We start from the raw sequence: 22206 nt of genomic DNA on the forward strand, positions 1-22206 counted from the left end.
ATGGCCCTTCTTCCCGCAGCTCTTACAAAGGGCGGAGCGGGCCGGGCAGCGCGGGCGAGGGTGTTTGGCGAACCCACAGAAATAGCAGCAGGGCCCCGCGGACTTGTCGGGGCGTCCCGCGGCGCAGGCCTGAGGGGGGTCGGGAGCAACGGATGGCGGTGGGGAAGCGTGCCAGGAGGCCCAGGGCGCTGCAGTGCGGCTGGGGACATAGGCGCGGGCGTTTAAGTCAGCGACCTCCAGGGAGGCGGAGAGAGTCCGTGCCTCAGTTAGGCTGAGGTCGTCTTTTTCCAGCATCCGCTGGTGGATAGCGGCGGACTGCATCCCAGCCACAAAAGCATCTCTGATCAAAAGTTCCCTGTGCTCAGTGGCTGAAACTTGGAGGCAGGCGCAATGCCTCCCCAGGACAGCGAGGGCCCGGTAGAAATCGTCTTAAGGACTCACCGGGGAACTGTTGTCTGGCAGCCAGCAGATGTTGTGCGAACACTCGGTTTACCGGCTTAAGAAACTGTCCTTTTAGCTTATCCATGGCCGCGTCGTATTCCTTTTCTTCCCCTATCATCGCATAGGCTGCCATGCCCATGCTGGAATGGAGAATATGAAGCTTCTGTGCCATGGTGGGGGGGCTGCTTGCGGTCGCCAGGTAGCTATCGAAACACGCCAGCCAATGCTTGAAGATTTCCGATGCATTCGGAGTTTGCGGGCTGATGCGGAGGCATTCGGGCTTGATCCGGAGCTCCATCATCAAATTTCTAGCAGATTAAATTGATGTACCATCAATTGAATGCGAGACAAGTTGCTGGACAAAAGTATGGCTTTAATCTGCTAGATATTAGCCCTGCGGTCGATTACAGTATAAGGACAACCACCGGGAGTACTGGGTATTTATACCCCGCCCTGGAGGCGGGGTTAACTCAGCCTCTTGACCAATCGGGGAGCCGTCACATGACTGGTCTCAACCAACCGGTCGAGAGGCACATGACCAACCAGGGCCAATGGTAAGCCGGTGTTCTGCACCAATGGCAGGCAGCTATGCTAATCATACCACCACAAGGACAAAATTCCATTTGCCTTCTTAATCACCTGTAAACCAAATTTCCGTGACTCATGTACTAGCACACCCAGGTCTCTCTGCACAGCAGCATGTGTCGTTTAAATAATAATCCAGCTTTCTGTTATTCCTACCAAAATGGAGAACCTCACATTTGTCAATATTGTATACCATCTGCCAGACCCTAGCCCATTCACTTCACCTATCCAAATCCCTCTGCAGACTTCCAGTATCCTCTGCACTTTTTGCTTTACCACTCATCTTAGTGTCATCTGCAAACTTGGACACATTGCCCTTGGTCCCCAGCTCAAAATCATCTATATAAATTGTGAACAATTGTGGGCCCAACACGGATCCCATCGGGTCTGCACCGACCCACTGAAAGAGGTCCTGACGTAGGCCCACTGCTTTGCCCCATCCCATAACCCCATCTAACATTCACATCTTTGGACTGTGGGAGGAAACCGGAGCACCCGGAGAAAACACACACAGACACGGGGAGAACGTGCAAACTCCACACAGACAGTGGCCCAAGGCTGCAATTAAACCCGGGTGCCTGGCAGAGTGAGGCAGCAGTGCTAACCCCTATGCCACCATTTCCTCATACCCCGCAGATTTATTTTTCTGTACAGGTGCGCGTCCACAATTTCAAAATCCCAGATTCCAGCGTAAATGAAAAATCAATCTTCAGGCATCTGTGTCCTTCAGGCATCTGTCATCCTTCTTCCGGCCCCTCTCTGAACCTTATATAGATGGCATGTGGTGTAGTGCAGGGCGGGGGACAGAGTGGAAATATCTTCCTGGCTCTGCTATCTTTTATACTGAATTACACTGCATACATTTTTACAGCACAGGAACTGACCATTCCCCGCACTGACCTATGCAAATGTTGCTTGACACGAGTTCCCTTCTATCTCTACTCGCTCTGACTCTATCAGCACATCCCTTCTATTGCCTTCTGCCTCACTTGCTTATCAAACTTTCCTGGAAATACATCTCTGGCAACCCCCGCGGTAGCGATCTCTGCATTCTCGCTGCTATCCGATAAAGAAGTTTCTCTCGAATCCCCTATTGAATTGTATTTATTATTATGCTATTATATATAACTGTGAGCCAAATTCAAACACAGGACAGGGCACAGAGAGAGGGCTGATTCAATCAAATAAGTCTGGTCACAAGCTGGTGATCTTTACTTTGTAAGTGCACGAGACTGAGCAAAGAAGAAAATAGGCTGGGTTTTCCGGTCCTCCAGCCATGCTGGAAGTGGGATTCATTACATTCCGCCACTTGTCAATGGGATTTCCCAATTAAGCCACCCCATGCGGCTGGGAAACCCGTGAGGTGTGCTGCCAGCAGGAAAATTGAATTGCTACAACTGGAGAATTCCAGCCAATCTCTTCTGATCCATGCCATTCACTCAGAACTCCACCTCCTGCTCCAGGATCCAGTGTGAGGCCCAACTCCCTCAGATGTTCGATGAACTGCCCATTCTACCCCTGTCTTGTAGCCAATGGAATAGAATATCATGTGGGTGGGTGGTATAACATTAGCAGAGGGAATTTCACACTGTAACCAAAATAATACAATTTCCCCCACTGAAACTGAATACAATTGTGGTGAGAATCGTTACAATACCAAACAAAATTACTGGTTGAAAGACTGACCCATTGTGACTGTAAACCTTTGTACACCAGGATTGTATCTGTTGATTTACCCAGTTAGAAAATTGGAGACAGTCTACATCACTGTCAGTGCAGCAGCTTAGAAACCAGGCACAGTGTCAGAATCCCTGCTCCTTCTGTCAATGGCACCGTGACCAAGTCGGCAGATAGTGTAAACCGAAAGACATGTCTCCGGATCTTTGTTTCCATTGGAGTCAATGTGGGGGGAGAGGAAGCTGACTTTCTGTCACCTGATCATGTGCAAAGTCGAGACCTAACCCCACTATTCTGCAGGCCGGCAGGATCATGGCCCAGATCCGAATGCCCTGGCTACATTCTGAGGAGCCTCATGGCCCCTGGTTACACTCAGTGCTATTAACACATAATTGTGTCCCAGGGGTTGTAGAGGCCCTTTCACTGGATCTGCTCAAGATCCTTGATCACATTTGGTACTTTACTGCACAACGTGTTCCTGTGGATTGTCTTTCACTGGATCCGCATGAGGCCCCAAAAGTTCTGTCAGCTTCAAGGCTGCTCATGCTGGGCTGATCGGCATATTTAACCATCCCATGGCCCACCGACCAATGCTTCCTGCTGAACATGGGTGTTGATCCAGTCTCTTGTCAAACTCTGAACCTCAGGCACTTCATCTGCAATCTTCTTTCTGTGCAAAAGCGTATATGGTCTCTTCAGGTCTCTCAGGTATGTTATGTGCTGGTCTAGGCCCAGACCACTGTAGCATGGAATATGTGAGCTCACCGTTCGATATAGATTCCTGCACGGAACAGAAAAGACCAGCTTACTGAAGGTGAAAAATAAAAATTAACAGAGAAAGCAAACTATTGAAAATACACAAAAGATCAGTCAGGAAGAACATAGAAACGAGCAGAAGTAGGCAATTCAGCCCTTCGAGCCTGCTCCGCCATTCAATCAGATCATAGCTGATCTCGACCTCGTCCCAAATCCACCTCTCTACATGTTGCCCATTTCCCTTTAACCCGTTTTTTAAAATCAGAAATATATCATCTCCCTCTTGGAACCATTTAATGAGTCGGACTCCACCGCACAATTGGGCAGCGAGTTCCATGAAGAATGAGAGATCTCTTTTGAAATTCATGTTTCCTTTTCTCAGGGACTCTGATGTGTAAAACTTTCCAACAAGCAGGTGAAAAATTGCTCAGCTTTTGATGGTCCATGCCTGTGAGGAACACGTGGAACAACACAAGGCCATTCGGCCCTGAGCCTGCTCTGCTGTTCAATAAGTTCATGGCTAATCAGCACTTCATTTACTTTTCTCCATATCTCTCTTCCACATCAAAGACCTCTCCATAAAAACAGAAAACTCTGGAAAATCTCAGCAGGTCTGGCAGCATGTGTGGAGTGCGGAAAAGAGTTAACGAGGGCGATTCTCTGAGCCCCGCGCCAGGCCGGAGAATCGGCGCAACCGCGCCACGGCACCCCGACGCCGGCGCGCGATTCTCTAAGGTGCGGAGAATCGGCAGCATCTGCACTGGCGCATTTGGCACAGCGCCGGCCATGGGCTGCTGGAATCGGCAGGGCCGCCGATACTCTCGCCCGGATGGGCCACGCCGGTACGACAGAGTCCCGCTGGTGCCATTCACCCTTGGTCGCTGCCGGCAGGCACTTTGCGCGAACGGTCGGGGGGGGGGGGTTTGGCCTGTGGGGGGGGGGGGGGGGGGGGTGCTCCTTCACTGGTGGGGCCTCCGATGGGGTCTGGCCCACGATCGGGGCCCACCAATTGGCGGGCCGGCCTCTCTCCTCCCCCCCCCTCCCCCCCCCCTCCCCCCCGGGCCTACTTTCTGGCGCGGCTGGCCCCTGAATACCGACTCCATGTTGAGTTGGGACCGGCGCGCATGCGCAGGTTGGCACGCCGCCAAATGGGCGCCACGAAAGGAGGCTGGAGCGGCGTCAACCTGTGGGGGCCTGAATCGGTCGTACCCCGGCCCGACTCACGCCGTTGTGAAACATGACAGCGTTCACGACGGCGCAAACACTTGGGCTCCATATTGGAGAATCGCCCCCAACGTTTTGAGTCCATATGCCTGACCTTCTGATCTCTCCACCTCAGTTTGGAAAACTCCAATGCATTTCAGCATCCTGTTTCATGCTGATTTTGGTTGAGGAAAATATTGATCAGGTGTAGTGTCCTAAAAAGTAAGGTTAAGGGGGGGGTTGTTGGGTTACGGGTATAGGGTGGATATGTGGGTTTGAGTAGGGTGATCATTGCTCGGCACAACATCGAGGGCTGAAGGGCCTGTTCTATGCTGTACTGTTCTATGTTCTATGTCACTGGGTAGAACTCCCCAGCTATTTCTCAAAAATAGTGCTGTACTAAAACAGTTTAACTGCTCATTGTCAGATTGTTTAACTGTTGGAGTGCGCTTTGCATGAATTGGCTGTCAAGTTTCGTTCATTACAACAGAGAATATACTTCAAATGCTATAACACAAAGAATATCAGCAAATGGCAGTGGGAATTACAAGCTCAATCAATCGATAGGGATCAGTTAACAGGTACATTTGTTACTCCCACACTTTCTGTCAGAGCAAAGACAGTAGAGCAACTGCCTGGCAAAGTTTCTGTGATAAGATGGTGCAGTAAAGTCCAAAGATGTGCAGGTTAGGTGGATTGGCCATGTTAAATTGCCCCTTAGTATCCAAAGGTTAGGGTTACGCAGATAGGGCAGAGATTGGACCTGGTAGGGTGCTCTTTCGGAAGGTCGGTGCAGCCTCGATGGGCCGAATGCCTCCATTTGTACTGTTGGGATTCTATGAAAGTCTTTCTTCCACCTCCAAACCTAACAGTCTTTGAACAACCATAATATACTGCTGACAGCAGATGTGCCGGGAATCAAGTGATCTGAGATTGGTGATGGTTTCTTTCAGAGAAATGGAAAGTCTAAGGTGAAGCAGAGATCAGTCTTTACCAGCACCATTTTCCAGGTCAATTTGGATTCATTCCAAAATTAATTTATTATTGATTTTTAAATAGCTTCCTTACTTCATTATTTCTTTTAAACGTAATTCCACTGCACACCCATGTCTCCCAATAGTGTCACTTAGAATCACTGGCCCAGTAAACCAGAGACTCTGGCTAAAAATCTACAGGCCCTGGTTTGAACCCTATCACACCAGTTGGTGGAATTTACTTTAATTTATTCATAAATTATTAAACAATCCTTTGTTCTCTGTCTCAGAGAAATAGACGGTTGTGATATTAAGAAATCAGCACCTTCATGAGGAAAGTGTATAAAATTGGGACAGGTAAAACAAGGTTTTCCAAAATTAATAAACTGTGATGTGTCAGGTCGAAGGCTCTCTGTGAAAGAGCAACAATTTACAAAATTTACGTTGCCTATTTTTTTTTGTTTGCAAGAATCTTGAACTCACAATAACGCAGCCCCTTCTTACCTCAGTCAGGACTTGCCCCGTCCCTCCAACAGGCTGAACAGCTATTTCCGTGAGGTCTGAATCGTGTTGTCGCTGGCAACCTGAATTAAAACATTCAGACAGGAACAGGATTGCTTGTGTCATATGTGAAAGATTAAATGTAAAGCTATTTAAACCACGATAGAAAGACAGCCGGAAGACCTTGTTAATACTTCTTATTTGGCCACCGCAAGCTCCAATTTTGTATTTAGTAATCCAATTTATTTTGATTCCTTCACCATGGTGGGCATTTCCTGAGAAACCTGACCAGTTAATAACAAACACCAAAAATCCCTAATCCTTGAGTTAACACAGACTGTTAATGATTACAAATTTGTAAAATGAGACAAGGTCCAGCCAGGTTGTCATGACTTCCATGAGGTTGGTAAAATCATTTCAAATATTGTGCAGGCATTATCTGAACACACACAAAAATTGGTCAGAATTCAGATAACACAAAATTAACCCCCCTGATGGTCGCTAAATATGATAAACTTTGGTGCATTGTAGATTTGTCATGAACTTTGTAAATATGCAAATTCATCATTCCGTAGAGTTCAAGACCAGTTATTCAAATCAATCGTGCCTGCCAAGTTTTCATGCAAATCAACAGTTGGCAACCACTAATAATGGCACAAATAAATGGTTTGTGCCCAGCAGTCCTTTACGTCAATGGTTCTATTTGTTATTAAAAATAGTCGTTCACACCCAGTAACTGTGCAAACCAATTGTTGATGTCCTGTAGTCATGTAAATCAATATTTGATGTCCATTCTATTAGATAGAATGAGCGGCATGGTGGCACAGTATTAGCACTGCCAGGGATCTGGGTTCGAATCTGGTCTTCAACGACTACCTGTCTGGAGTTTGCACTTTCTTCCCATGGGTTTCCTCCGGGTACTCTGGTTTCCTCCCACAGTCCAAAGATGTGCAGGTTAGGTGGGTTGGTCATGATAAATTGCCCCTTAGTGTCCAATAGGTTAGCTGGGGTTACGGGCAGAAGGTAGTGGAGTGCTCTTTCAGAAGATCAGTGCAGACTCAATGGCCCAAATGGCCTCCTTCTGTACTGTAGGGATTCTATGATCAAGAAGATTAATGACTCCCCCAAGACTGACAGAAAACTACCTAGCAATAAGTGTTCATTTAACTTAAAAGCTTCCCTGTTATTTATGTAAGACTGACTCCCTCTACTGATAAACCTGTGCTACAGCCCATCATTCTATCAATGAACGCCAGTTCACACTGAAGCGTTTAATTGGATGGAGTACTGGACAGCCTTCTTCGAGGCTATGTCCAAAGTGGTGGGGGTGAGGGTGGAGCCATGCCCGATAGTGGCGGTCTTCGGGGTTTCAGACCAGCCAGATCTATTCCTGGGGAGGAGGGCGGATGTCCTTGCCTTTGCCTCCCTGATCGCCCGCCGTAGAATCCTGTTTGGCTGGCGGTCAGCAGCACCGCCCAGAGCTGCAGACTGGCTGTCCGACCTCTCGGAATCTCTCCAAATGGAGAAAATCAAATTCGCCATCCGAGGGTCGGACGACGGCTTCCACAGAACGTGGGAGCCATTCATGCAACTGTTCCGGGACCTGTTTGTGGCCAACGTACAAGAGGAAGAATAGTCGGGTGGCCAAGAATCAGGGGAAAATGGACGGGAATCGGGGGAGGGTAGCCGGGGGGGGGGGGGGGGGGGGGGGGGGGTTACGGGCTCGTTATGGGGGTTTGCTGGCAAGCCAAGGCCCAAAACCAAACTATAAATAAATGCCTATAAACATGTGCCTCGGCCATACTGGGGAATGTAAAATATGTATGCCGGCTAAAGGGGGCGGCCACAATTATTGTTATGAAGATGCTTACCTGTAAATATTCATGCTAAATTTTTGTGTTTTCTTTCTTTTTTCGCTCTAATAATTTGTAATTTGTCATATATAAAATATGAAAACTCAATAAAAAACATTTATAAAAAAAAAATAGTTATGCCTGAAGTGTTGGGCAGTGTAGACTTGTGAAGCTAACATATGACACCTACACTGAAGAAGGTTCAAAACTATTTTATCAACTAATTGGATGATGAAATGAGATGACTGCAAACCACCGTGGCAGCTGAAGCGTAACAGATGTGTGTACGCACGTTTGGTCCATGCATTCACCACCGTTCGACAACAGACCATTATCCCAACCTTTCTCTCTTTTTTTTTATAAATTTAGAATATCCAATTCATTTTTTCCAATTAAGGGGCAATTTAACGTGGCCAATCCACCTAGCATGCACATCTTTGGGTTGTGGGGGTGAAACCCACGCAGACACGGGGAGAATGTGCAAACTCCTCACAGACAGTGACCCAGGGCCGGGATTCGAACCCGGGTCCTCAGCGCCGTAGGCAGCAATGCTAACCACTGTGCCACCGTGCCGCCCCCAACCTTTCTCTCGAGGTGTCATTCTGGAACGAGAGCCCTCGATCCTGCCTGGAGGCACTCGGGGAATTAAATGGGACGGTGAGAAAGGGACGTAGAGGAACACAGATCAGATCATCATGTGAAGTTGGAGTGGAAGATAGGAGAAGGATGTAGACAGTACAATTGAGTGCCCCCCCCCCCCCCCCCCCCCCACCAACCCCCTCCACACACACACCGTGGACTGCCCACAGTTTCCAGTATGATAGTTTGACAATTGGCTCATTCAGTGACCTGACTCTTTGTTGTACTTTTAACTGTGAGCAATAGGGGGCAGCACGGTGTCACAGTGGGTTAGCCCTGATGCCTCAGGTCCCAGGTTCGATCCCGGCTCTGGGTCACTGTCCGTGTGGAGTTTGCACATTCTCCCCGTGCCTGCGTGGGTTTCGCCCCCACAACCCAAAGATGTGCAAGTTAGGTGGATTGGCCAGGCGAAATTGCCCCTTAATTGGAAAAAATGAATTGGGTGCTCTAAATTTATTTTTAAAATATATATAACTGTGAGCAATAGTGTAAAACCAGTGATATGAAACTAACTGCCCAGTATGTGCCCTGTAGACTTCCCTTAATATTGGACTCAATAGAAGTGAAGATTGGGCAGCCGGTCAATTCAACGTTACACATCTTAGTCCCTCGCCCATCGTTCAAGCTGACCACCTGTTAAAGTAGCTGAAGCCATGGTCAGGCCTTTCTCCTGTTCTCGAACAGTCATTCACATCAGTGAGAGCAGCCACATACCTGTGTATTTCTTGGTCATCATCAAATACGCGCAGATGAGAATAATGAGGAAACACACAGCAGCAGAGACACTGACACCGATGGATTTCTCTGTAATGCTAGTTGCCCTGGTCTGCGGTGACACTGAAATACTTGGGGAAGTGGTCTCACTGTCTGGAACAAAACACTTCCATTATTAACACAATGGGAGCCAAAAAAGACAGGGTTAAAGTCGGAACGGCTATTGGTCTAATAATTGGCAATGATATTATTGATAGCTAAACCCAATGAACATTGGAAAATTGGAGTAAGTTTGTTTTAAAAAATGATGTAATTTAATAAATGAAATAAAAAAGTAAATTGGACATGGGCAGTGATGAAAAATGGGCAGATTTTCATCGAACACCCATTATATGGCCTGCCCTGAACTTTGGAAATGGGATTCAACTGTAACTCCTCCATCCCTTCATATTCTTTTTTATAATATGGGGAGCAGTTCTCAATCCTCTGCATGTGGTATAACTAAGTTTCTATATAAGTTTAATGTAACTTATTGACTCTTAAATTTGATTCACCCCCCTCCTTCCCACCTTCTGCATTTGATTTATTTATGGTCTTATTACCCTGAGCCACTGCCCTTGGCGATCTGTGTCTCTGTTCCCAAGTTCCCTCAATTCTTGTACCGCATGTAAACAACTCCTTTCCAAGCAGCGTGTAGTTTCCTTAGTCGTCCTACCAAAATGGCCCAGCTTGTGACCAAGTTTGAAGTTTATTTGTCAATTACTCTGCAGGGGATTTTCACAGTAACTTCGTTACAGTGTTAATGTACGCCCACTTGTGACACTAATACCGTTTATTATTATTATAAAGTTCATTCATGTCTTTCTGTGTCTAATGTTCGCTGTATCAACTTGGAGAACAGCGGATGGGCCAAGATCAGCCATGATCGAATGGTGGAGCAGAAGCGGTGGGCTGAATGGCCTAATTCTGCTCCGAGATCTTCTGGTCAAAGAGCACAATCAAAATCAAACAGTGGGGGCAGAGAGAAACAGGCAGAACGATCCGCTGGAGCAGCTGGGGTTCCAGGAGCAGTGTGAGAATAAAACACTGTCAGCAGAGGGAGAAAATACTGCGAGAGCTGTGAAAGGTCTGAATGCACAGCGGGGATAAAAATAAAACTGCAGCAAGAGGGAGCACTGCCAGAACAGGGGGAAGTGTGTGAGCAGCGATAAAACAGCAGCACTGGATACAGAGAGAGAGAGAGCACAGTGAGAACAGCGGGAGGCCAGAGAGGGGACAGAGTAGGCAATCAACAGATATAGAGGCCATCAGGAAAGACGGTCAGCAAGAAATCCATTTGGGGTGTCTGAAGAAACGGCGTTGTCCAAAGAGTGGTGAGAATGTGGATCTTCTATCACAGAGAATGGTTGAAGCAAATAGTTCAGATGCATTTAAGAGGAAATTAGAGAAGTAAATGGTTGGTTACCATGATTGATTTAGGGCTGGATTCTCCGCCGACGGGATCCACCATTTTGCCGGCAGCGCATTCACATGGATTTCCCGACGGTGTGGGGGTGACCACAATGGGAAATTCCAGCGGCCGGGACAGAGAATCCCGCTGCTGATCATCGAATAGAATTTACCGTGCAGAAGGAGGCCATTCAGCCCATCGAGTCCGCACCGGCTCTTGGAAAGAGCATCCTACCCAAGGTCCACACCTCCACCCTCTCCCCATAACCCAGTAACCCCACCCAACACTAAGAGCAATTTTGGACACCAAGGACAATTTAAGGCCGATGGGGGTGCACTGCACTAGAAAACAGGTACGGGGGGGTGGAGAATCCTGCCCTTTAATGAGGAGAGATGGCTCCAATGGTACATAAACACCGGTGTGCACTGTGTGGGCCAAATTATGATTCACACATTTGGAAATCATACCTCTAAGATCACAGTCAAAATCATTGATGCAAATTCTGAGCAGCAGTGGTCCCAGCACTGATCCTTGTTGAATAATTCTCACCTTTGGTCAGTTCAGGTAACTAGATTTAGCTTCCTGCTCAGTTTTCTATTGTGTAGCTAACTTGCTATCCATTCGGCTACTTGTCCACTGGCTCCATGGACTTCCCATCCCATTGCTGAAAAAAGTTTGTTGTAAAACTCATCCCCGCTTGAGGTGGACCTTCCAAGCCGGGTGGCTGTCATGTGATGAGGGTCAGACCTCTGCCCCTCAGTGGGAGAAGGTCTGGCCTTAGAGATGTGCCAGCCAATCAGGTCTGATCAGAACAACATGATGGCACCGTGGGTAGCACTGCTGCCTCACAGTGTCAATCCCAGGCTCAGTTCCGGCCTTGGTTGACTGTCCTTGTGGAGTTTGCACATTTTCCTCGTGTCTGAGTGGGTTTCCACCGGATGCTCCGGTTTCCTCCCACAGGTCAAAGCTGTACAGGTTAGGTGGATTGGCCATGATTAATGCACAGGGTTACAAGATTATGGAGTGCGTACACTTTCGGAGGGTACATGGTGCACACTCGATCAGTTGAATGACCTTGTTCTGCACTGTAGGATTCTATGGTTTCTATAGCTTTAAGGCCAAATGGAGGGCACAAATGAGGGTACAATCATGGGGGGGTGGGGGGGCGGAGCGGTGGTGAGATGCATCTACTGGGCATAGTGTATCCCCAATGGAGGCCCCTTCTTCATTCCCACACTTACATCACACTGTTCTGCACAGGAGAGTCCCTCTTCCACTGGCCAGCCTATAATGGTGGTGGAGGTGGGTTTCTGAAGTGCCCATTATTGGCCAGTTAAGGGTTTCAACAGTCCTAAGGGCAGGCGACCAATAATGGGTGTCCTTAGCCGCCACCCATACAGGTTCGAGGGTGAGCAGGAAGGTGGTGAGCCAGCCAGCCAACCCATTGGCGTGACCCCTTTGCCCACCAACCCGCTGCGCCCGCACTCCCGTCACTCTGCTGAACACTCAACCACCAGGGTTTTGAAGTGGGAACGGAGTAAAGGGAGGGGCAGCGGGGGTCTGAAATCGTCTGAGAGGCTGACCTCTGCCCCTAGCTGCAGCACAGGAAGCAGCGACCAGTGCTCAAGCTGCGTCCGCTGACGACTGGAAGAAGAGGAGGTGGATGAGGCGTGGGTGGTATCAGCACAGGAGGCATGAATTTTAAACCCCCTACCCGTAATTGTACCCACATCCTCTCACCTCTATAAAGCTAATATCTGGTACCTTTATGAAGGCCTTAGGAAGTTTATATTGTTTGAAATAGTTAAACTCATTCTCCAGGATCCCAATCCTTAAGAAGGAGTTTAATGGACAAGTTATGAACTCTTACCTGTCTTGTTATACACGGTTAAAGTCACATTGCCTCTCCAGGCTGTGTTGCGACCATCACTATAAACAGATATCACATAGACCCCGCTGTCACTAGGCTGTAAATCCCACAGTAACAAGGATCCATTCTCTGGGTAGAGGTGAACTCGGTCCCGGTAGGAAGGAGCTGTCTCCCGGTGATCTGAACAGTTATAACCGGGTCTGTCAGGGTCTGGAGAGCAGTTTGATCGGGTCAGTCTCACAAATGGAGTGAATCCGGGGAATAAACCCCACTGTATCTGTAAAGTGGAGCCGGGTGTGAGTGTGGAATAGGAGACAGGGAGAAGGACAGACTGGTCCACTGTCCCCATCACTTCTCTCTGATGGACCCTCACAGTAACCCCGATTCCCGAGGCTGCAACAACACAGAAATAGTAAATTAGTTTCTCGTCACATCAGACAGTGTTACCCCATCATTAAATTAAATTTCACACAAAAGAGAAATAGATACAAACGGAGGCAATTGGAAATTCAAACAGCATCTGTGGAGAGTCAGTCATCGTTCCAGCTATTGCAGTGATATTGCAGCGATATTGCAGTGATATTGCAGAAAGTGAAGCATTAACCAGAAAGAGAACAAAGGAAAGGACAGGAGAATACACAATAATCCCACACAGGAAAAGTAATGGAATGACCTCTAAAAATCTGAGGGACAGGAACAGGAGATGGATTGATGGTCGATCTGATACAAACAGGAGACAGGACTAGCAAAATCAAGGCATTTTCAGGACTTTGGGATATATCTCGACTTTATGTAATATTGGTAATTGAAAACTGGTGTTAATGAGCCAATGGGCAGTTCATTCACAGCTTTCCCGACTTCATTTATATTGACTTCAATAAATAAAGTGAGTTGCAAACTCGCACACCATGGCACAAAGCCAAGGGGCGGATTCTCCAATACCTAACACTGAAATGGGGAAAGGCTTGTGGGCTGAGAATCGGTCTGGATGCTGAAATTGCAGCCGGTGCCAGCTTCACACCAGATCCCAATTCTCCAGTGCCTCGACAGCAGTGTCAATGCGTTCCACTCCGCACGTACAGGAAACACCGTTCGCATATCTTTAGCGGGCCTCACCCAGTATTCTCCAGGGCCTCCGTGATTCCCACCTCCATTGGGGGCACATTCCGAGTAGCGAGGTCCACTTGTACTTTTAAAAGTTGTGAAGCAGACGCCGTGGTTGCTGAGAGAGGGTGTCGGGCAAGTGTCCAACATCGCCTTGGTTGGTGACAGTTGTGCCGCTGGCCAGGGGGGCTTTTGCCAGGGTTGGGAGGGGTAGCGGGGGCTGGCCAGGGGGTGGGCTGTGGGGGTCAGAGTGGACGGGTACAGAATACCATTGCCGCAGCCGGAAAGGCAGCCATGCAGCTGCGCACATCGCTGGCTGCCCACGACGAACTTAGGGCCATGAATCATATGGGTGTCCCCTCCAGGCCACCCCTCTAGGTGCCCTCTGGCCCCAGCAGACCCATCAGTGGGATGGGAATGCTCCAGTGTAACCAGTGCCATCTTGCTGGCTGGGATGGTGTGTGTGGGGAGTGAAGTGTGGATATGCAACTGCAGCTTTTCAGCCTCCTGTGTATTAATCGCAAATCCAGTGAATCCTGCACCTCATTGGAATCGATTGTGTTCCACGTGACGCTAGTGCTAGCCCCTCAACGGTCGCTGAATCGGTCCAGGAGCGGCGCCAGTTTTGCTGTTGCAGAAGTTAACGTATCCTGCCCGACGTCAACACTTAGGGCGGTATTCTTCCTTCTAAAGGCAGAGTGTTGACGCCGTCGTAAAAATTGGAGAGTTTAACGATGGTGTCATCGGACTGCTAAGTGTAGCGATCCTCTGCTCTACAGGAGGCCGGCACGTCACTGGAGCGACCCACGCCGCTCCAGCTGCCGATACCGGCATCAAATGGGCACTGCGGGTCTGCGCATGCACGCTGCGACCCGCGCGAATGCGCAGTGGCCTCCTTCTCCTTCGGAGGCCCCCACCACGAGAGGCCGGCCCGCTGGTTGTTAGGCCCCGATCGCGGGCCAGGTCACGGTGGAGGCCCCCCCGGAGTCAGACTCCCCCCCCTCCCCCAAACCAGGCCACCCCAGATAGGATGGATGCCGAAGGTCCCGCCGGTGCTGCGCCAACCGCGCCAATTCTCTGTTCATCGGAGAATCGGCAGACCGGTGTCGCGCAGATCGCATCCGGCACAGCGATTCCCCAACCCAGCCTGGGCTGAGAAAATCCCGCCCTTAGTCTCTGGAACAGAGAATCCGCCCAAAAACTGTACATTGTGAATGACTCTCAATTCTCTAATTAAAGCAGGACCTTCTTATTCTCCATTCTTGAGGTCTGAGTATTCATTGCCAATCTCTAGTTGGCTAAAGAAAGTGCTCGTGGTTTGAGATTTGACATAATTCAGTTGCTTCAAAGGGCAGTTAAATGTGAACCATATTATTGAGGGACTGCAGTCCTAAATAACCCAGATAGGGGGTTAGTGAAGCAATTATGTTTTGACGACTCCATGGTGACTATTACTGATATCTGCTTTTGATTTCCTCTTTTTCAAACTGCGAAGGAGAGATTTGAACTCATTCCTTGGAATTATGGGCGGCACGGTGGAATATTGTTTAGCACTGCTGCCTGACAGCGCCAGGAACCTGGGTTCAATTGCGACCTTGGGTGACTGTGTGGAGTTTGTACATTCTCCCCGATTTTCCTTGGATTTTCCAGTTTCATCCAAAGATGTGCCGGTCAGGTGGATTGGCCATGCTAAATGACCCCCAAATTTAAAAATGGCAGCTGGGGTTATGGGGACAGTACAGGTCATGAGCCTGGGTGACGCGCTCCTTCAGAGGGTCAGTGCAGACTCGGTGAGCTGAATGGCCCCCTTCTGCACTGTCGGAATTCTATTAATCCAGATGTTTGGAAATACCAATCCAATAATACACTTGCTTATTGCTCCTCTGGACTCCAATATCCAACTGACTTGTGTTTCCTTCACAGAAGGTTGGAACTCTCTTCCGCTAAAAGCTATTATGCTTGGTCAATTGTGAATTTCAAATTGGAAATTAATTGATGTCTGTTTTCCAAAGGTATTAAGGATGTGGGGCAAGCTTGAAAATCAGCTGTGATTTCACTGGTACAATGTTTTCCTGCAGATTAAAATTTTGTTTACCATGGTCGTCTCCTCTAAACAGCAGCACTGACGGTATCATGTTGCTGAGCGACGTTGAAAATAAGTGATCATTTATTACATTTTAAACATTTAAGTTGGAATGTAATGGAACTATTTTAGTTATGATTTGTGTTAAGAAACTTTCTGGATGATTCGTATTTCATAGAATTTACAATGCAGAAGGAGGCCATTCGGCCCATCGAGTCTGCACCGGCTCTTGGAAAGAGCACACTACCCAAGGTCAACACCTCCCCCTATCCCAATAACCCAGTAACCCCACCCAACACGAAGGGCAATTTTGGACACTAAAGGCAATTTATCATGGCCAATCCACCTAACCAGCACATCTTTGGACTGTGGGAGGAAACCGGAGCACCCGGAGGAAACCCACGCACACACGGGGAGTATGTGCAGACTCCGCACAGACAGTGACCCAAGCCGGAATCGAACCTGGGACCCTGGAGCTGTGAAGCCATTGTGCTATCCACAATGCTACCGTATATTAATAATAGTGTCTGTTTTTTGCACACTGATTTTTTTCAGTAATTCTGGCTCATTATCCTTTGACTTCTTTTCTATTTTTGTTACACTGATGCAAACCCTTTACTTCTCTAATAGAGGCTAAATACAGAGTGTTCCAGATGTTTGCTAACCGCTACGTACAAACACACTTCCTGATTTCACTTCTCAATGACCCGACTCTTCTTTGCAATTTGTGCGCCTCGTTCTGAATTCCTGCACCAGAGAGAATAGTTTCTCTACCAATCCCTCCACCATTTTAAACCCCTCAATTAGAACACCCTCATTTAAATAAAAGCCCAAAATATTGCAGATGGTGGACATCTCAGATAAAAATACAAAAGGCGCTGGAAATATTCAGCAGGTTCTGGCAGCATTTGTGGGGCGAGAAGTCAGTTAACATTTCCAGCTGATCTGACTCTTCAGTTCCAAAGGAGAATCATATTCAACTCAAAATTGATCCCTCTGACAATCTCAGGACTCACCAATTCCCATTAGTTTGAAGTCATAAAATACCTACGTGCCATCAAAGAGCAAGGCCGTGAGAATTTACACTTTTGTACCTTCATTTCCTTTTTTGTGCCAACCCAGAAATACGTTTGTCTGCAAAAAACAACAATAACTTGGCGGCACAGTGGTTAGCACTGTTGCCTCACAGCACCAGGGACTCGGGTTCAATTGCGGCATTGAGTCACTGTCTGTGTGGAGTTTGTACGTTTTCCCTGTAACTGCGTGAATTTCCTGCAGGTGCTCCGGTTTCCTCCCACAGTCCAAATATTGTGCAGGTGAGGTGGGGCTATGGGGATAGGGCAGGGGAGGTGGCCTGGGTAGGGTTCTCTACCAGAGGGTCGCTGCAGAATCGATGTTACGAATGGCACTGTAAGGATTCTATGATATTCTACGAGCGCAGTTCAAAAATTGTAACAGTAGCAAACACCACGACTAAACTTGTCCACAAGCTAGAAATTGCGTTTGTATAATGCCTTAGACAACATCAAGGTCTTTGAAAGTCCTTTACAGCCGAGATGAAGCAGATTTAGGTCACTACTGTCATGTAGGAAATACAACAAAGAATTAACGTATGGTGAGCTCCCACAAATAATCATGTTATAATGTCCAAATACAGTTGGTGATTGGGCAGGGTACCAGGGATATCTCCCCTTCAATTTATTCCGGTTGGACTCCAATGGTGTACCTGCCATTAGTTTGAGTTCACGGAAAACTCTGCTGCCCTTTTCTGAACTCCCAGAAAGTCCCATTCCCCTATTAGCCCTCTTCACTGATTGACATTGGTTCCCATCAGGAGATTGTAAGACTTTAATCTTTATTTTCAAATTCCTCCATGGCTTAATCTCGTCCAGCTCCAGTGTGAGATATCTGTGCGCATCTAATTCTGGTCTCTTGTATATTCTCAATTACAATGGCTCTGCCATCTTCAGCCACCTTGTTCCCAAGCTTTGGAATACCTTCTCTAACTCACTTTCCTCCTTGAAGATGGTTTTTATACTATTCCTATTTGACCAAGCTTTTGGTCATCTGACCTACCATCTCCTTATGTGGTTCTGAGTCATATTTTGTTTTATAATGCTTCTATGTTAAAGGTGCGATATAAATATAAAGGATTGGATTCTCTGGTCCCCCAGCCCCGTGTTTCTCGGCAGTTCACTGGCGGTGGGATTCTCTCTTCCCGCCGCTTGTCAATGGGATTTCCCATTGAAGCCATCCCATGCCACCAGGAAACCTGCAGGCGGGGGTACTCTGCCAGTGGGAGCAGCGAATGCCAACCATCAGAGAATCTAGTCCAGGTTATATTTGCTGTACTCTACACATCGAGCAAGGGATCTTGTGTCCATGTGAAAGAGCAGAGCAGGTTTTGGCTTAACATTTCATGGAGTGTCAGCCTGGATTTTGTGCTCAAGTCCGGAGTGAGACTTGAATCTTCAATCTTCTGACTCAGAGACAAGTGCGTTGCTGACAGAGACATGCTGACAGCTGAAAGAAGTTGAATTACCTCCGAGCACAGATGTTGGCTACTGAACCGGACAATCTAACTTTGAATACTTCCTCTGAATTTAGTTTCAGCTCTACTTGGAAGAGTCGGAGGATGTCTCGGCACTGTAGCGCTCCCTCAATACTGAAGCATGTCCAGATATTGTGATTAGAATCCTGAGTGAATGGGCTGCAGACTGGCACAATCCAAGGTCCAGGACCATGTGCTGAGGGACGCACCAAATCTTTGGGGCAGTTGCCACAGAGGCCCAATGTGGAATAGTCTCTGTTTAAGACCTTTCAGCTATCATGCACTGGGGCTGGATAATTTGTAGAACCCCACAGGCCTGACATGGAGTGTACACTGTAATTATGGAGGGTGTGGAAATTATACAGCTCAGAATGCAACCTGTCTTATGGATAAAAGGTCAATCCCATTGCACTTCCTGTAATTTTTCAGTTTGAAATGTTTTGCCCTCAAAGCCTGATAGTGAACATATATTGTAAATATAAAGAGTATTGCAGTTGTATTGGGCAGCACGGTAGCATTGTGGATAGCACAAATGCTTCACAGCTCCAGGGTCCCAGGTTCGATTCCGGCTTGGGTCACTGTCTGTGCGGAATCTGCACATCCTCCCTGTGTCTGCGTGGGTTTCCTCCGGGTGCTCCGGTTTCCTCCCACAGTCCAAAGATGTGCAGGTTAGGTGGATTGGCCATGACAAATTGCCCTTAGTGTCCAAAATTGATCTTAGTGTTCAAAATTGCCCTTAGTGTTGGGTGGGGTTACTGGATTATGGGGATAGGGTGGAGGTGTTGACCTTGGGTAGGGTGCTCTTTCCAAGAGCCGGTGCAGACTCGATGGGCCGAATGGCCTCCTTCTGCGCTGTAAATTGTGTGTGTGTGTATTGAGGGAACAGCTGAATATGCTGCTTGGAGACAAGATGAATTTACAGCACTTTTCTGCAATTTTCAAGTGTAAATGCTTTGTACTTTCTATAATCCATTTAAGGATGGCTTTACAGTCCCGGCCAACATTTATTACTCACTCATTGAATGCTATGTATAAAGTATACTTTTGGGGAAAAAAATCCTGGGTTGTGGAGGAGAGACCCATGCAAACACGGGGAGAATGTGCAAATTCCACACGGACAGTGACCCGGGTCCAGGATTGAAGCCAAGACCTCAGAGCCGTAGGCAGCTAAACATTGGGCTATCATGACATCCTTCTGAGAGGGTCCAGTTAATTCATTTCTAAACCCAGCTACAGTCGTGGGTCCAGATAATTCGATATTAAATCCCAGCTACAGTCAGAGGGTCCAGTTAATTCAATATTAAATCCCAGCTACAGTCAGAGGGTCTAGGTAATTCAATATTAAATCCCAGCTACAGTCAGAGGGTCGAGTTAATTCAATATTAAATCCTAGCTACAGTCGTGGGTCCAGTTAATTCAATATTAAATCCCAGCTACAGTCAGAGGGTCCAGTTAATTCAATATTAAATCCCAGCTACAGTCGGAGGGTCCAGTTAATTCAATATTAAATCCCAGCTACAGTCAGAGGTCCAGTTTATTCATTATTAAATTCCATCGACAATTAAAGCGTCCAGTTAATTCAATATATATATATTTAATTTTAGAATACCAAATTATTTTTTTCCCAATTAAGCAGCAATTTAATGTGGCCAATCCACCTACCCTGCACGTCTTTGGGTTGTGGAGATGAAACCCACGCAGACACGGGGAGAATGTGCAAACTCCACACGGACAGTGACCCAGGCCGGGATTCGTTCCCGGGTCCTCAGCGCCGCAGTCCCAGTGCTAACCACTGCACCGCATGCCACCCTCAGTTAATTCAATAGTAAACCCCAGCTACAGTTAGAGGGTCCAGTTAATTCAATATTAAATCCCAGCTACAGTTAGAAGGTCCAGTTAATTCAATATTCAATATTAATCCCAGCTACAGTTAGAGGGTCCAGTTAATTCAATATTAAATCCCAGCTACAGTTAGAGGGTCCAGTTAATTCAATATTAATCCCAGCTACAGTTAGAGGGTCCAGTTAATTCAATATTAAATCCCAGCTACAGTTAGAAGGTCCAGTTAATTCAATATTCAATATTAATCCCAGCTACAGTTAGAGGGTCCAGTTAATTCAATATTAAATCCCAGCTACAGTTAGAAGGTCCAGTTAATTCAATATTCAATATTAATCCCAGCTACAGTTAGAGGGTCCAGTTAATTCAATATTAAATCCCAGCTGCAGTCAGAGGGTCCAGTTAATTCAATATTAAATCCCAGCTACAGTTAGAGGGTCCAGTTAATTCAATATTAATCCCAGCTACAGTCAGAGGTCCAGTTTATTCATTATTAAATTCCATCGACAATTAAAGCGTCCAGTTAATTCAATATATATATTTTTAAATTTAGAATACCCAATTATTCTTTTTCCCAATTAAGCGGCAATTTAATGTGGCCAATCCACCTACCCTGCACGTCTTTGAGTTGTGGAGGTGAAACCCACGCAGACACGGGGAGAATGCACAAACTCCACACAGACGGTGACCCAGAGCCGGGATTCGTACCCGGGTCCTCAGTGCCGCAGTCCCAGTGCTAACCACTGCACCGCATGCCACCCTCAGTTAATTCAATATTAAAATCCCAGCTGCAGTCAGAGGGTCCAGTTAATTCAATATTAAATCCCAGCTACAGTTAGAGGGTCCAGTTAATTCAATATTAAATCCCAGCTACAGTCAGAGGGTCCAGTTAATTCAATATTAATCCCAGCTACAGTCAGAGGGTCCAGTTAATTCAACATTAAACCCAGCTACAGTCAGAGGGTCCAGTTAATTCAATAGTAAATCCCAGCTACAGTCAGAGGGTCCAATTAATTCAATAGTAAATCCCAGCTAGTCAGAGGGCCCAGTTAATTCAATATTAAACCCCAGCTAGTCAGAGGGTCCAGTTAATTCAATATTAAACCCCAGACGTTCAATTAATTAATTACAAAATCTCATCTACATGTTACTGATCCATGTAAAGAGTGTGGAGCTGGAAGCTGAAGGCAGAAAGTGATGGGGAATCTCCCTGTTCACTGTTTAAATGGCAATGAAAGATCTGAAGAATTAGCCGAGTTACATTCAGTGTAAATCGGCGAGGGATGGAAGACCAACTTCGATCAAAACACTCACACTGACCGGGAACTCAGAAATAGAATTACTGCTGATCAGAGATGTGCAAAAATAAGAGAACTTACCGAAGAGGAAAATGAAGCAACAGGTGAGCAGGAAAACATTGGTGGGTTGGAAGTGATCTTTTTTCCTGCACATAGTGAGCTCCGAGTCCCCACAGCAGAGCCACCCCGAATGAAACAAGGAAAGTTTCACATGTGAGCTTCCTGTTTTCAGCGCCAGCGAACAAATCATTGCATTGTGCCAAAAAAACAGTCAATGCAAGTGTTGGGCGGGTAAAACTCCAGCGCTGGCTCTTTAAAGCAGGAATTGAGGCTGAGAAGGGGTTGGTGGTGCAGAATGATTTCTGCGCAGACTCTGCTCTGTCTGACCCAGAACCCAGCAGTCCCTATACTGTGACCCAGCAACCTTTCCGTCACAGGGTTAACACACATCCTTATTGAAACTTGCGGTGGGACAATTACGCAAACAATACAGCCCAAAGACTTGTACAGAACAAGCTCTCAAAGAGAAATTAAAACACCTCGTAAATGAATGTGACCACGTCTGACTGAAACATCCACTTCTATTTGCTGCTGTCAAGTGAACCCTCACCTCAGCTCCTCCAGACCAGACCAGACCAGACAGGGTAAGTTTTCAAAGGGTCCTCCCA

The 22206-nt window shown here is 47.2% G+C and overlaps 1 protein-coding gene across 4 annotated transcripts in view; it reads right to left on the reverse strand.

Moving 5' to 3' along the window:
• Nucleotides 1-2112: 2112 nt before the first annotated feature.
• Nucleotides 2113-22206, reverse strand: part of LOC119975690 — a 143336-nt gene continuing 123242 nt past the window's right edge. Inside the window, exons 1-5 of one of the 4 annotated variants that reach the window (XM_038815481.1) lie at nucleotides 21620-21877; nucleotides 12664-13056; nucleotides 9344-9496; nucleotides 6141-6220; nucleotides 2113-3484 (exon numbers count right to left, since the gene is read on the reverse strand). In XM_038815481.1, coding sequence (XP_038671409.1) covers nucleotides 3356-3484; nucleotides 6141-6220; nucleotides 9344-9496; nucleotides 12664-13056; nucleotides 21620-21788 — 924 coding nt within the window. In that variant the 5' untranslated portion in view covers nucleotides 21789-21877 and the 3' untranslated portion in view covers nucleotides 2113-3355. Of the gene's footprint in view, nucleotides 3485-6140; nucleotides 6221-9343; nucleotides 9497-12663; nucleotides 13057-21619; nucleotides 21878-22206 lie in introns of those variants that run through there. The other 3 variants (XM_038815484.1, XM_038815483.1, XM_038815482.1) reach the window with 3 other exon arrangements.

The sequence above is a fragment of the Scyliorhinus canicula genome, chromosome 13 (assembly GCF_902713615.1).
Source record: "Scyliorhinus canicula chromosome 13, sScyCan1.1, whole genome shotgun sequence".
NCBI lineage: Eukaryota > Metazoa > Chordata > Chondrichthyes > Carcharhiniformes > Scyliorhinidae > Scyliorhinus > Scyliorhinus canicula.